The following is a 17136-nucleotide window of genomic DNA, read 5'->3' on the forward strand; positions in this document are numbered from 1 at the left end:
TGTTCGAATGGAACGTTGGGTTCCATTCGTACACACTCACAGGGCGCTTTCCGACTGGGAAAGAACCGGTTTGGGTTCCGAACGGTAAAAGTTGGTTCGGAACGGGAACCACAAAATCCTTGGTTCCTCTGGTTCAATCTGGTTCAATCTGGTTTAATCCGGTTCGCGGCCGGTTCGCAAGAACGAACCAAGGTTCCAAGAAAGTTGAACGGCACTGGTTCTTGAACCAAGGTTCTATTTGGTGGAAAAGGCCCCTTAAAAGGTTTTCTAGACAGAGGTATTTCCCAGGGTGAACAGTAGCAGTACAGTATATAGTACCAGAGCGTGGAAGGAGGAGGCAGAGAAGACCCCCAGGCGTCCCAGGGTGCTCTTGGAGGTCTTGCTGGCGGCGGCCAGCAGCTTCTTGGGGTTGGGCAGCTCACTGCCCTGCAGGCTGGCCTGGTAGCACCTCAGCCTGAACACGTCCACGTTCAGCTTCTCCAGGTTCTGGTCCCACTGCTGGATCTGAACACACAACAACACGCTTCTTTTAATGTCATGTTGAGGAATTGAATATATAGGACCACAATGGACTGTTTTGTGTTATGCTTTTAGCCTTAATGTCTGACTGTACCTTGTGCTGTTTACATTTCTGACAATAAAGTATTCCATCAATCAATCACGCACGCACGCACGCACGCACGCACACACACACACACACACACAACGTTACAGTATGTGTGTATGTGTGGGTGTTTGATTGATGGAATACTTTATAAGTCAGAAATGTAAACAGCAAAGGTACAGTCAGCACCAGGTTCCAAACACACGAACATATGCACGTGTGTGTGCGCACGCACGCACGCACACATGCACGCTCTTCCCGTTCACAAACATTCCCTCTCTTCAATTCTTATCCCTCTCTTTCTCTCTCTTTCTCTCTCTCTCTTTCTCTTTCTCTCTATTTCTGAACTCCAGTGTGAGAAGCAGGTTGTCTCTCAAAGGGTAGATTAGGGTTTCTAATCTACACAATCATTTAGCTTGAAAAACTTCAAACAAACGGCTGCAAGCCTTGGGATCAGTGAGCGCCATGAGATCTCATCAAAGTGACTGGAGCCATACCCCCCCCCCCCCCCCCCCCAACCCTAACCCCCCCCCACACACACACACACATCTATTATGTTAAGATCTTTGAATAGCGATAACCAATCAAGCGTAACCCTTTGAATAGCAGAAATAGGTGATCTATTAAGCTCGCAATGCGTCACATCGTGAACATTTTGCGAACATGATTTTCGCAAAGATAACGACATGCCCAAAATAGGGACTGCCGAGGTTCAAAGTGGTTCACGTTGGACCAACATTGTTGGTCACTTGAGATGTTTGCTGATCTGGGATCTGAAGATTAATCTCTCTGCATGGTCGAGCTGCTCTCTATGGATAACAGAGTAGACGGGTAGACTCGCTCAGACTCATATCTGGGAAAACATTCTTTGTTTTTTTGTTCTTGATCTTGAGGAGGAGAGAGGGGGGGGCACTGCTGTCCACACCTCAGCATTTGTTTTATGACGTCATGCCCCCTCACCCCCGACACACACACACACACACACGCGCGCGCGCACACACACACACACACATGCGCGCGCGCGCGTGCACGCACACACACACACACACACACACACACTCACACAAGCACGCATGCACAGACACACACATCTGCTATTTTCGCTAGTTTGGGTCCAAGGGAAGACATCAAATGTCTCTTTTGGGTCTCGAGCAGAAAGGTTTGGGAAACCACTGAGATATCTTATCTTTGCCTCCCGTTGGTAGAGTTGGTAGACTGGGGACAGCAGTAACAATGAAGCGTGTTGGACTGAACAGCACATGTGCTGGCCACGTTAAACTGAGCACTGTGTGAGAAGGCTGGGATTTTCTCTACAGGACGGCTGCCAACTGGACAGGACTCCATGAGGAACACAGTTACGTAACACTGTTGTTACACTGAGCTGGGATCTGACTTCATTCATAAAGCATGTATTTTGCCCACTCTGTACGTTCCAAGTTTTAGCTAACAAGGACCTTGTGTCGGAGTTGTATTGAGCTGAAACTGAACAGGTTATTCTTGATTGAAGATCACACATTTTGTCATTTATTTTCAAGAGGGTCTAGTCGTCCATCTCTAGAGGATTGTCTATCTGTCTGTGTGTCTGGATCTTGCAAACAGCTGGACCGATCGGCAACCAAATTTCTTCTCACCAGTAGGCCACAGAATTACTACCATGCTCACGTGCACACACATAGACATCAAAGGGGGCTTGAGCCCATGCCCTTTTATCCGTCAGTAAAAAATGCCCTCTACAGACCATGAATGCAGTTTTTACTATGGTGAAAGAAATGCAAATGCCCCTCTTTCCATGCCATAGCTGAAGGAAGCATTCAAGAGAATTGCCTTGTCCAAACTCTCCTGAACTTGAATGCAGCATCTTATGTTGAAAGAATTGCCCTCTCTGTGTAGAAATCCATGCCGTTACGCCACATCTCCAGTATTGACTTGATAATGCTTAGTTCAGTGTGGTATCAAGTACCAAAAATAGCCGACCTCCAAGCTCACAACGCGCCGCGCTGCGACGCATTGTGAGCTTGGAGGTCTGCTATTTTCAATATTTTCACCAAAAGGCCCTTTTAAAAATGTCAGCCCCTGCCTCTTTAATATTCTCTGCACGTCCCTGAGTACTACAGTAACTAATGTGCAGTGGGCCCGGTCTAATGTCAAGACATATTTTATACTGTTATCCTTTTTGAACCACTTAAACCCTGTATACTTAGCTGAGCGGACTCTTTACTAGGTCCTCTAGTATTTCCATCTATAGCAAATCTCTTGGCTGAAAACAGACCATCTACAAGCTCTCTACCCATATATGTACCTCTTTTGAATCATCCTTACTGCAGTGCTGCTTTTATGACAACTGCATTTCCCTCGAGGTCTATCTATTTATCTACTGTAATTCCAAAAGCACAGTAAAAGAAAGTCAATGAAATGCAACTCCAGCACGATGATGTCATGGAATGAACACACAGTGCAGAACGGAGCAAACTGACCATTGAGCTGCACACGGGGAATCAAACCGCCAACCTTGGCACTTAATGGGACCGCAAAAGTGAAGCGGGTTGCAGACTAGATGTCTTTGGTTCAGCAGAAAAGGCCGTCGAGGCGCTGGTTTCCATTTCAACCGCACACACTAATTAACTAAATTGGCCAATTTGACTGAACTGCTGTGCGTTTGAATGGCTCCTTCCACAACTCTGGGCCCTTGATCTCAACCACACGCGCACGCACACACTCACCCACGCACGCACGCATGCACGCACACCACACAGCTGGCTCATCATGGCATTTCTGTTGCGCCGGTTCCTTCCTGGAAACTCCAACAATCATCACACACACACACACACTAGGGATGGGACGATATGAAAACGTCATATCACGATTATTGTGACAAAATAAATCGCGATTTACGATATTATCGTGTTAAACAAAATCCATTATCCTGGGGCGGAACATTTGCGTTGCGACGCATTGTGAGCTTGTAGATCGGCAAGATAGAGTGTGAAAAAAAGTATGTATATTATATGTATGTTTTACCAATAGAGGGTTTAAATGGTACCGGATATGCAGCTCGGCAAATAAAAGGTGCATGACGGAGGACAATATGACGATAAATGAAATCTCCACGATCGTGAGTGATTTTTATCACGATAAACGATTATATCGCTTATCGTCCCATCCCTAACACACACACATGCGCACAGTCACACGCGCACGGTCACACACGTACGCACACAAACACACGCACTCCCTCCTCACCTGGCTTTCCACAGCCTTCCTGTTCTTGTGGTCGGTGATGACGGACAGCTGGAGCTCGGCCATCTTCCTCATCTTGGTGTCCATGTCGACGCTGTGCAGGAGGGCGCGGGTGTGACTCCGCAGCAGCGACACCGTGTCCTCCTTGCCCTGGCGCCGCGCCAGCAGCGAGGAGCACGCCGAGTGGATGGAGGTCACCCAGTTCTCCACGTCCGTCTGGTTGGACGCCTGCAGCGGGGGAGGGGGGGGGGGGGGGGGGGGGGAGTATGTGTTAATTGGGTCGGGCCGTGTAGCCGAGCGGGTAGAGGAGGAGGACGCCTGGGAGTCAGAAAGGTGGCCTGGTTTGGCCCTCCGGCTCACCTGGTATATCGTTGTTGTCGGGTGGAAACTTGGTATGTCCAAGACAGTTCGTTTTGTATGTAACATTTTAAAAATGATCATAATAGATGACCTACAAGCACACAACGCCTCACACCACAAGGCGTTGTGTGCTTGTAGATCTGCTATCTTCACTTGTTTTGTGCGATAGCCTTGTATGATGAAGCAGGGCTTTAACTTTACGGGGGGGAAAACATACAAATGTGAAACGACAGTGACAATATGTGTGTCAAAGTGTCCCTGAGCAAGACTCTTAAGCACTGTATTAATGGCACCTACTACTGCTGATGATAGTCAGGATGGGTTAAATGCAGAGGATGAATTTCACATGCAAATGTGCAGTGAGAAATACCCCATATTATTGTTTAATCGATGGGTTAATTAGCTGATCCAGGAATCAATAATAATAAATATGAATCACTAAGGAGGGACTTCCATTGCTGGCTTTGTTTACTGTCCTTCTGTACTTTTGGTCTTTTGGTGTAGGTTCAGAAACTGTGTTCATTCATCTGGCACTTCTCTCCAAAGAGCTTTACAATTTGCCTTACAATCACAAACGTTCACAGAACGTGGAGGCGAATAAGATCCAACTTAAAGGTTCAGTGTCTTAATCAATTAAGGACACTTTGACACGAAGCAAGGAGGAATCGAACCGGGAACTTTCCGATTCCAAGACCAGCAAAGCTGAGCCACGGCTGGCCATCAAATAAGAAATACAATTACTCTGAAAGTCAGAGGAGGGTAAAGTGCAGGAGAAAAACTGCTCGACTCCAAACACAGTCGTCACACCAACCGCACACACTGCATCTCGGCTGAGACTCATAAGTTGCCATGACAATGTGAAGTGTGTGATGGGGCATTTGAAGTCGTTATCGTGTGTGTGTGTGTGTGTGTGTGTGTGTGTGTGTGTGTGTGTGTGTGTGTGTGTGTGTGTGTGTTAAACACACTCGCACAAGACCTCAATAACCGTTAAGATCAGAGAATAAATAACGTCTACATGTCTTGATCTGGCGTGAAGATCTTCGAGCTCTATGCAAACAGGACTCTTCCCTGGTTAAATTGAAAGCATGAGAGGGTCAAGCACCCTGGTGTCAGCCTGCAATAAGAGACACCATGAAACCTTCACCCTGCACTCCTGGTTATTTATTACATGTGGCCCTGGTCAACAAGTACCGTCTTTCTTTGAAACTGTGACGGCTTAACTACTGCTACACTATGTCTCCATTTCCCAAGAGGAATTACTTGGAAAAGTTACATGTTCTGTTGGTTGAAAACTGTCTGTCAGTGCTTAAAAAGGAATGATCTGGTAACCTTGGGAGGCTGCGGTAAACAACAACATCATGTAGTCCCCTGTACTGGGGGTGAACGTTCTGCAAAAACAGCAGATCTACAAGCTCACAACAGGTCGCAGAGTGACAATATTTGGTGTTGATGGGAAAAAGCAGATGGCCTGCCCTAGTAGACACCTGGGGTAATGGCTAAATCGGTCATTCAAAAGCCCAAACCTTTTCAAATCTAGATGACCAGATATACAGTATAAACTCCTCAGCAGTCCCATTGAAAACAATTCACAACGGGCTTAGCGGGTCGATTTGCTCACATTTGTACACTGTCAAGAGCTAAATGAACACTCAGAATTTAACAGTGTACATGAGAATAAGTCACATTTCGACTACAGTATGGTTACTGATGTCAAAGCTACCCTGTACTGCAAGTCATTCTGGATAGGACGGTTAAACAGCTATAATTGGGTTTTGGAAACGGCTCAAAACATTCACACATTTCTCACAATGGAACACAGGCGCTGCAGAACTGGCAGTGTACACACACATCATAACCCATAACCCAACATGCTATACCAGTGGTGGAAGAAGCACTCTTTTTTTCCTTAAGTGAAAGTAGCGATACCACAATCTTGAAATACAAATACAAATGTTAGATATCAAATAAATATTTCAGTTAAAAAAGAAAGTGTCAAAATCTTTTGGAAAAAAGCCGATCTACAACAAACTACAGTATAATGAATGTTTTGTAACTAAAATAAAAGGGACATCAAGCCAGAGCGTGATGTCAGAGCGACAAACCCATAGAACCACAGACAAACCCATAGAACCACAGTGTCAGGCGTGACACACAGACAAGCAGTGACCGTTTTCATAGTAAACTTGCGACCTATGGTCGCAATGATAATTTAAATCTTCAAGTAACTGACATTTTCAAATGACTGAAGTAAAGAAAAAGCCTTTGAGAGGCAGTGTAACAGAAGCACAAAGCATTGAAAAACAGACATACTCAAGTAAAGTAAAAGTACCTCAAAACAAAGTACTTGAGTAAATGTACTTAGTTCCTTTTTTCCCCCACCGCTGGCCATTACCAAGCTTAAACAGCAGCATATGAAAAGCTGAGAGGACTGCAGAGCTCTGTGCATAGCTGTGGTCGGAGCATGAGGGCCTGGGCCGGGAAACCACAACACACCCCTCTCTCCCATTCACACTGTGAAATGCAAAAGTCCTCAGGGTTAATTCGACGGTGAGAATGTACCAATGGAACAAAAACGGGTCCCTTTGGTTCCATTTATACACTCTCACGGTTACAGACCCGTAAATGGTCAATTTTTTATTCCATTTCCAATACTTGGTATTTCACAGTGTAGAGACTGGAGCCCACAAACAACACCACCACGTCTGTCTTGGTGTTGTTTACATCAATCAAACATATAATTTTCCGAATGTCTGTCTGAGTGTCTGTCTGAGTGAGTGTCTGAGTGAGTGTCTGTCACAGCGTTTCTCCTCAGTGGCTGGAGCAATTGATCTGAAATCGCATCACCATTAGCATATGAACATACCTGACATAACTGTGAAGCCCGTTTGTCACTTTCACAAATCATATGCTGTATATTAGCATTTTTATGGTGTATCTATATCTATTTAGCCTACAGTACCTTTTGTGACCACACATGTTAAGGGAGGGGCGCTGTTGTTCAGGCCATGCACAATCACACACAAACCCACACACACACACACACACACACACACACACACACACACACACACACACACACACAGGGGGGTGGGGTGGGGGGGGGGGTTGTGTGTGTGTGTGCAGGCGGGCGGGCGGGCGGGCGGGGGGGGGGGGGGTTCTGGCCCTGTTACAGATGTTGTCCAAAAATCATGCAGATCGGTACACAGTATCTCTGTAGCCGTTAAATGGAACGGCTATTTCTTACATTGATGCTCCTACATATTAGCATGCAAGCACCAGTTAAAGTTACTTTCCATCCCTCATATACTGTGTGCACAGTGCACATCCCATAACCCACACACTGCACATCATTTCGGAGCTCATATCTTTGAACGGGTAAGGGCTAGTCTATACTATAATTTTGCGAATGTCTGACTGAGTGAGTGAGTGAGTGAGTGTCTGTCTGTCTCAGCGTTTCTCCTCAGTGGCTGGAGCAATTGATCTGAAATCGCATCACCATTAGCATATGAACACACCTGACATAACTGTGAAGCCCGTTTGTCACTTTCACAAATCGGATGCTGTATATTTGCATTTTTATGCTGTATCTATATCTATTTAGCCTACAGTACCTTTTGTGACCACACATGTTAAGGGAGGGGCGCTGTTGTTCAGGCCATGCACAATCACACACAAACCCACACACACACACACACACACACGGGGGGGGGGGGGGGCCGGGGGGGGTTAGCCATTAAACGAAACGGGTATTTCTTACATTGATGCTCCTACATATTATCATGCAAGCACCAGTTAAAGTTACTTTTCCATCCCTCATATACTGTATGCACAGTGCACATCCCATAACCCACACACTGCACATCATTTTGGAGCTCATATCTTTGAACGGGTAAGGGCTAGTTGATCAAAAGATGTGCAACACTGGTTTCTTTCAAAATTAGCCTGAGAAAACAAATATCAGGAGACCACAAGGTAAATGTAACATTCCCATCTCTTTTTGTACAAAGGCGTGTTTGTATGTGTTGTATTTGTTGGTGACATATAATTTTTATATGCTATGTTGATGAATTGAATCATTCGCTCGCACAATTTTGCGTTATTCTTTTGGCCAAAATGTCTTATACCAGTGGTTCTCAACCAGTGGTCCAGGGACCACCAGTGGTCCTTGAAGGGATTCCAGGTTGTCCCCAGCTAAATGATGGAGAATCGGTAACCAAATAGACCCTTATAGATATCTAAATTATTGTCAAACATCTGCATTACTTAATTTAGTCTACACAATTAGAGACTGTAGAAGAATTGTTATTTTGATCAACCTGCCTCATGTCTCCTATAAGGTACCAACATCAATACAGCATGGAATTGTGGACAAATCTGGACATCAATATTGTTGGATTTTATCCAACGATTGAAGTATTGGGTCTGAGAGGCAAAATCTCATCAAATGCAGAATAAATAATAGACCTTGATGAGGGTTGAAAACATACCACGTGCCGTTTTACATTTCTAACTGATAAAGAATTCAATCAATCAACCAATGAAGCCAGTGACCCCTCTTACCTGGAAGAGGAAGACATCGCCATGGGAGTTGCTGAGGCAGAAGACGTTCTCCTTGCGGGGGTGTTCTGGGACGGGCTGCACCAGGCTGTCCTGGGCCAGCAGAGCGTAGCGCGCCGACACCGCCTCCTGTTCGCCACCGCCAGCACCACCACCACCGCCTCCTCCACTGCTGCCTCCGTACGACTCATAGAACAGCAGGGTGCAACCTGACAGGGGGAAGGTCACAACACAGCATTAGCACTAGAGTTCAGGGATGTCGCACCAAATTCTGGGCCCTGGGTACAAGGATTCACTCACATTCTGCGCTTTAACTATTGAGAAATATCAGATCACAGCACGGCTCACACGCTGCGAGCTTGTAGATCTGCTATTTTTGAAAAAGCGTGAACATTTGTGCAATTCTTTGAATATTTCAAATTCTTTTAAGGTTTTTTGAAAAACCTATGTTTCTATGTTAGTGGTGCTCAAATTTTTCATGTGATGTACCCCCAAAATTATATGTATTTGGCCACGGACCCCCATCTGAAAACATTTAGTTCCAGGGACCCCCCCTGAAGCAAAGTTTGAGTTACAAATGTTCGCTTAAAAAAAATACATATATTCAAAGATTTGCCCACATTTTCACGACTTTTCAAAAATAGCAGATTTACAAGCTCGCAGCGTGGTAATCTCAAACGTTTTAATTTCAAGGACCCCCATAACTCTGAGTGTACAGATGGAACCCCACTCTCAGAGATGGAAACCCCCTCAAGGAATTCTGAGAGTCCCTGGACCTCACTATAGAGAACCACTGACTTAGATTTTTACATTGGTATCGGATTCGGTATCGGAATATTTTTATGTTTTTGGTTGTGTATTTTTCATAAAAGAATGCCCTTGAATGCAAAAGCAGCATAAGTAACCGATCTACAAGATCACAATCTATCCTGATGCATTGTGAGCTTGTAGATTTGAGAACTACCATGGCCTAAATAGGGACAGTGTTAGGTTGACTGAGGTTAAGTCTGTCTGTGGGTTTTCATAAATATTTAACCTAGGAACATTATTATTAATAACAAGAACAAGAACTAATTTTGGATCCATTTGGAACAGAGGGTCACAAGGTTTCTGGCAACGACACCACGATATGAGAGTGATGGACACAGAGAGAGAATGGAGAGCTTTGTATGGTGCAGTGTTTCTCTAAGTTCTCTAAGTGGGTGTCGTGGCCTGTGACGCAAGCCCAGGGATGCCGCAGAACACTTTGATAATATTTGGAATCCATCAATATGACATCAGTTTTTAACCACTTTGAGTCTAAATTGACCCGAGTTACTCTGTACTTGGTGTGTTTGTTTTCAATCTACACTAAATCTCTTTGCCAAAAATAGCAGATTTACAAGCTCACAATGCGTCGCAGCTTGTGGATCTGCTATTTCTGGCAAATGTTCCCGCCAGAATATGAGAAAAAAAATATATATATATATATTTGTATATATATATATACCGGTATATATATAAAAAAATCCCTTTCTGGCCAAAAGTGGATATTCTCTCCAAGTTTTCCATTGTGACATATTGCATCTTAGGGGATAGAGTTACATTATGTACGTATTTACTGTGGTGACCTGAGTCGAAAATGTTTTAGAAGCACTGGAATGGTACAATTACAGTTTATACTTCAGGCATTTGAGCAGATGCTCTTAATCCAGAGCTACTTACAAAGTGCCAGGTTGGAGGAAGAAACAATTCTCGCCCAACAACAGCGGAAGTGAATTAGAGTGCAAAGAAACCAACTTTGCTACAAAGTGCTACATGTGAACTACTGGTAAACAACAACAAACCAGGCGTCTACAGCATTTAAATAACAACCTGCGGCATCCACTTGGAAGTGTTTGAAGTGCTGGGCCTACTTCTGCGGATGTTTAACCTATCATTCAATTGTGTGCAGGATGTGAATATGATGGGGCTGGCATGAAACGATCACCTTCAAAGGCCTTGGAAGGAGCATCTCCGCCCGCCTGAATAAACCATCCGGTGCCACGGAGAGCAGACGTGTTTTACGTAGGCTGGCTGGCAGAGGAGGTTCTATGAAAACCTGCTGGCTGCTATTAGAGGTGGTATTTTAAGAACATGCATATTCCTCTGCCCATGTGCGGAACAAAATATTCAGTGCTTAACCACTTTTAACCTGGTGGATTGGCAAAAATAGACGATTTTCTCTTCTTTTTTTTTGCATTGTGATGTGATATAGATCGGCCATTTTCTCAAACAAAGCGAAACACAACTTTTTGGGAGCGATGACAGGGGGCACAAACCATCCAAAGTGAGTTGGAGAAAGACAGAAGGGTAACCTTTTTATTATTTCAACCTTGTTTTGCACGGGGACTGCCCCATGGTTCGAACTCCCGTTGGTCCGAATACCGTCGGCAGGACAGCTACTCAACCAGCGTCGGCAGGTTAGCTACTCACCTGCGTTAGTTTTACTGAGTTCAGGGTTAGTGTTAAGGTTAGGTTTAGGCATAGTTTTACTGAGGTTAGGGTTAGGGTTAGGTTTAGGTGGTCGGACCAAAGGGAGTTCGAACCAAGGACATGTTACCATTTTGCACCTTGTTTGCTTCAACATTGGTTTGTTTTCACTAGTCACCCAAGTCTCTCGTTTTTAAAATTGAACAGCCAATGTGAACCGATGGATGGACTTATGAGCGGGCCTGTACCTTTCAGTGTGACCCAGTAGTGTCTCCACTTGCGGCGGGCGACCATCTCCAGCCTGCGCTCCTTGTTCATGGTGATCAGAGCTTTGAAGGACAGCCAGCCTGCCCTCCTCACCACCCCCTGCTCCTTCTCTAGTAGGAGGTCCAGCTGCTCCAGAGAGCCCAGAGACCCTCCTCCACCACCACCTCCACCTGCTCCTCCTCCACTGCTACTCCTGTCCACCTGCAGTTTACAATTCAGGCATTAAGCAGACGCTCTCTTAACACTTATGTTGCTATGATTTTTTCTCTTCAATGTCCCACGTTGCCATGGTTACCATAGACTTCCATGTAATTGCGCAATTGTGTAAAAAGTGCACGCCCATGCCTAGATGATGCACCACGTGTGTGCGCTTGGAAATCCGTTCAGGCATTCATGATTTATCAGCCATTATGTTTTCTTCAGATGTAAACAAACATGGCTGCCATGTTTGAAAGAATGGGTTGGTATGGGGGTTAAACATGCAATTTCGCGATCGCGATCATGCCTAATACCATTCTGGAGGTCCAATTCCATTTTATTTTTTTATTTTTTTATTTTTTTTTCAAAAACGGCCCAAACTCGGGAAACTCGGGGTTGGCACAGCGGTAGTACCTTTTCAAACTCGGGAAACTCGGGGTTGGCACCAGATGTGTTAATATCCAGAGCAGTGGTTCTCACCCGTTTCAGACCGTGACCCCCAAAATAATCATGTTTTAACTGGGGACCCCCCCTATTTAAACAAGCACTAAGAGTTGAGGCATTACATTTTGTATTACACGGTTCTATTGTGAAAATAGCCGATCTACATGCTCACAACGCCTCGCAACGGCTATTTTCACAATTTCGGTCTCTAATATTTGACAATTTCACCAATGTTTCATTTGTCATTTTAAAGGTATTAAAACATCTTTAAATTGTCACTTTAGAAATGTGCAGATATGCTCTATACAATTAAACTTTATGTTGGTTTGTTCACTGTTGAGAGAGAAAACAATGTTTCACATTAAGTAAATCATCTGGGGACCCCCTGGGGTTCCCGACCCACAGGTTGAGAACCACTGATCCAGAGCAACTTAGAAAGCCCGAAAACAAAATAAGCAGAGGGAGGATGAAACTCTAGTCAATAAAAGTAAATAAGCACATAAACAAAGTACAGAGAGAACAGTGTAGCTGCTCAAAAGTAACAAGTATACCAGGTAGACATTACAATGAACCTAGCATCCGTCTAAACCACTGTTTCCCAAACTGTGGTGTGTCACGGACCAATGTGTATGTGTACGACTCGGTTTAAAATAATATATATATATTTCAGTGGTTTGTGTCCTGGGTAAACGTCTATGTTTGGGAACCACTGGTCTAAACAGCAAGCTATCTAAATCTAAATTACATACTGTACATGTAACTGTACATTTGAAACCATTGGATACCAGGTACCTAAAGAACTGTCTAAATAACATGTTAGCTAAATGACAAGGACAACTCCGCCCTAAATCACTTCTAGGCTCATTTTCCTACTTATATTGATCCAAAATTACTGTCCATGGGGTCTATTAGGCAGAAATGCCCCTGTTGTCCAGTTTCCCCAGCAGAACCCAGCAGCTCTCATAGCAAAGAGTGGAGCCTATAAGCCTATTGCTTTTACACTATTGTTGTGGTCAAAAGTGTTTTTATTTTTCATGAATGTGTTACTAGGTGTCATTACAAACACATCCATGTCATTGTTGTCCCACAAAAGCCATCACACTCTGCTAAACAGATGTTATGCTTTTATGTGTTTTACCAAGTCCCGGAAAAGATCCCCTATGATTGGCCAGTACAGTCACTTTGATTGGCAGTTGTGCCGAATGCTCACCCCAAAACATGATTTATGAGATTGTGGTGGCTTGTGTGAGACAGCCAAGACATGGATGTGTTTGTAGTGACAAATAGTAACATATTCATGAAAAAAGAAATCATTTTTAGCCGCAACAAATAGCGTAAAAGTGATAGGATTATAGGCTCCACTTTACGCTGTGAGAGCTGCTGGGTTCTGCTGGGGAAACTGGACAACAGGGGAATTTGTGCCTAATAGACCCCATGGACAGTAATTTTGGATCAATAAAGTAGGAAAATGAGCATAGAAGTGATTTAGGGCGGAGTTGTCCTTTAACATGTGTGGTCCACGGCTAATTGAAGTTAAAAAGATAACAGACATGTCTTTCTTTGTCAATCACTAGCAATCAGTGGAAAGAAAAGACAACACACCTCCTCCTCCTCCTCCTCCTCTCCCTCTTCCATCATCACATCCAGCTCTTCCTCCCCCTCCCCCTCCCCCTCGGAGGGCTGGGTGCGCTCGGTGCCCTCGCAGCCCGTCTCCGCCAGCTCCTGCATGAAGTTCTGGTAGATGTGGTGTCGTAAGGAGGCGCTGGCCGGGGGCTGGGGGGGCCCTGAGGGGCCCCTGAAGAATGAGGGCCCACTCTGGGCTACCTGGAACTGGACATGATAATACTGCGTATAAGCATGGGTAATATTGAGACATTGAACCCTGTTAAGACCTGAGGCACATTCTACAAAAGGCCTTCCAAATCAGTAGTTCTCAAACCTTTTCGTGCCAAGGACCTTATAAATCGTATGTATTTGGCCACGCGGACCGCCCCATCTGAAAATGTTTTGCACCAGGGACCCCCCACAGTAGAGAAGATTGGAGTTAGAAAATTCGTAATTATTCAAAAATGTTTCAGACACAAATAAATATACCAGTTCCTAGGGTCTGTCCTCCTCTTTTAATATATCGCACACTGTTTTATTATTGTATTAATGTAAAATATTAATGACGTTTTGTGACGTCTGTCTTGTTTGTAATGTAAAGTTGTGATGTTTGTCTTGTCTGTAATGTTACAGACACCAAAAAACCCTAAGAGTTTTCTGAGGTTGAGAATCACAGCATTAAATGATGATGATGATGATGATGGTGATGACAGTACAGACCTGGTTGGCTTGGTTGTGGACGTGCAGAGGGTTGGAGGACCACAGACAGTCTGACGGTCCAGACTCCAGACCAGCAGTGAACACATCACTGCTGCATGGCTCCTATGACAGGGAGGAGAGGAGACACGCAGCTTTAGTTAGAGGGTCTTGTAACCCAGTGGTTCTCAAAGTGGATTCCATGGACTTTCTAGGTTCCTTTATGGGCGTCTAAATTGACCCATACAAGTCTGTAACTCTGACAGTGTACAAATGGAACCAAATGGACCTGTTAGGGTCCATTTGTACACTGTCAGAGTTAAGGGGAGACCTTGAAATGTAAAGGTTTAGGAAACCCTGTTGTAACCTTTACGTAACCTCATTAACCACAGTAACCACCTAACCCTGGAGTGACAATTTCGGGATATCTTTACAAAACGGGAGAACAGAGAGGAAGAGAATTAACCCTTTATTTAACAAGGTAAGTTAACATGATACTCTATTGTCAAACTATAGTCACGTTTCTACACTTCACTCCCTCTGTTACATTCCTTTGATGGGGGCCAAAGAAACAGAACAATAGCCTCGGTGAGATTAGAGAAACCCTGAAATCTATCATCATTAAGACGTGCGGGCGCCCGCGTGCACGCACACACACACACACACACACACACACACACACACACACACACACACACACACACACACACACACACACACACACACACACACACACACACACACACACACACACACACACTTCCTCTCCTGGGACAAAGCGGAAGCATCGTGTGACACAGCTGGCAGACCTGTGGTTGAGCACAGCAGCTCTCGTGGACAATAGAGTCAAATGACACTTTCCTTGTAACTACAGACGTGTGTAGTCTGTCACGCCGAGCAGCTTCACAGACACACACTCATGTTACTGCCAGGTCTCGCACGCACGCACGCGCGCGCACACACACACACACACACACACACACACACACACACACACACACACACACACACACACACACACACACACACACACACACACACACACACACACACACACACACACACACACACACTCGTGTTTGAGATGGAACAATAAAAAGGCAGTACCTCTTGCACCGACGTGTTTACAGGAGGACTGCTTTATACTTGGTTGATGACACGATATTCAACAAAGCATAAATCAGGCTTTCGGGGAGATGGAGTAGGTGAGACACAAATAGGGCAGAGCTGGGGTTCCATAGCTGAATAATTCAGACAAACTATACTGATTCGATAAGCTCAGAGTCTAACAAATCTCTCACTGAACCTTTTCACTCCACGTTTTTGACAAGCGGATTGGGATTTAGAGTCAGATTAGAGCAGACAAGGTACAAAGTCCGGCCCGGGGGCCAATCGTGGCCAGTATATTTCATTGAAGTTCAAACATTGAAGTTTGTGAGTGTTTTTTTGTAGGGAGGTTTTTGCTATACTACCATTTGAGACTGTGGCTTACATTTGGCTATACTGCCAACAAAACACTATTGCACTGTTGAATAAAAACGTTCTGGGGCGCCCGCTGGCCTACTGGTCCAGGCGCATACCACATAGGCATTGCCACATAGGCATTGATGCCTGACGGCGTCGCTGGTTTGATTCCCGATCCGGACGACCTTTGCCGCATGTCACTCCCCATCTCTCCCCCCATTTCCTGTCAGTCTAACTGTCCTGTGATGCATTTGTAAGTTAAGGTATGTGATTTTGTAGGAGTAGTAGACAGGAGAATGAGGAGATGCCCTCAGGTATTTTCATATTTACAAATGAAATATGTTTGGATACCGCTGGATTATTGGAAATCCTTTCAAAGCCCAACCCTGACAGGACAGAAGGCTCTGGTGAGACTTGATGATCACCAGATCAACTAAAGGTCCGCATGTGAATCTGAAAGGTGTCACTGTTCAGCATGTGTTTGTCGTCTACTATGTGTGTATTGTTTATGTCGTTCTATTTACCTGCAACCTTCTCTTCTTCCTGCTCAGGCTTCCTGTCCAGTCGCTCAGACGTCGTATCCGGCTCTTCAGCAAGTCCTTCCTGCTGTTGGCGGGGGCGGCGACGATTGCCGCGGGCCCCGCCCCCCGGCAGGGCAAGGTGCGAGACGAATGATAGCACTCCTTCTCTCCTCCTTCCCCTGCCCCTTCACCCCTCTCCTCCTGGATAACGGCGTTTAGGAGAAACAAGGAGTTTGAGGAGGACGAATGGGAGGGCAGGGTGAGGGAGCCTGAGGTTCTCTGAGGTTGTCGGCTCGAATCCTCCATGTGGGAGGAATGTGAGGGGAACGCTAACGCGGGAGCCACCGCCGCGCCGGGGCAGGCGTTGTACAGGTCCGGCAGGGAGGAGCCGGGCGGAGGAGAACTCAGGCCGGAATCGTCTGACCTGGATTCGGGCTGAAGAATCACGGAGTCCCCGATGCCGCTGTCCTCGGTGCGGCCGGAGGAGCAGGTGTTGTATCCCGTCGTCGTGTTGTTGTTGGGAATGAACTCCCTGCTGCCGCCGCTCCCGGGATCCACGGGAACGCCGAACCTAGGAGGGATCTCCTCGATCTGAACAGAGGAGGACAGAGTTCTGTACCCCATGCTGCTGATGAACTCACCGCCAGCGGCGGGGAAGAGGAGGGAACTACTGCATCCAGGAGAGATGTCCTCCACCCGGGTGGAGGATAAGGTGTTGTATCCACTGCTGGA

At 45.5% G+C, this 17136-nt stretch overlaps 1 protein-coding gene across 1 annotated transcript in view; it reads right to left on the reverse strand.

Annotated features, from left to right (window-relative positions):
* LOC308300925 (rho guanine nucleotide exchange factor TIAM2-like) overlaps positions 1-17136 on the reverse strand; it is a gene marked incomplete at both ends in the record, with an annotated part of 46799 nt that overhangs the window by 28946 nt on the left and 717 nt on the right. The window contains 7 exon segments of the mRNA XM_080744822.1: positions 319-504; positions 3845-4069; positions 8762-8967; positions 11458-11677; positions 13721-13948; positions 14444-14545; positions 16408-17136. The exon segment at positions 16408-17136 is cut by the window's right edge and continues 717 nt beyond it. Coding sequence (XP_080600948.1) covers positions 319-504; positions 3845-4069; positions 8762-8967; positions 11458-11677; positions 13721-13948; positions 14444-14545; positions 16408-17136 — 1896 coding nt within the window.

This window comes from Nannobrachium achirus, assembly GCF_963921795.1.
Source record: "Nannobrachium achirus genome assembly, chromosome: 16".
Classification (NCBI taxonomy): Eukaryota; Metazoa; Chordata; class Actinopteri; order Myctophiformes; family Myctophidae; genus Nannobrachium; species Nannobrachium achirus.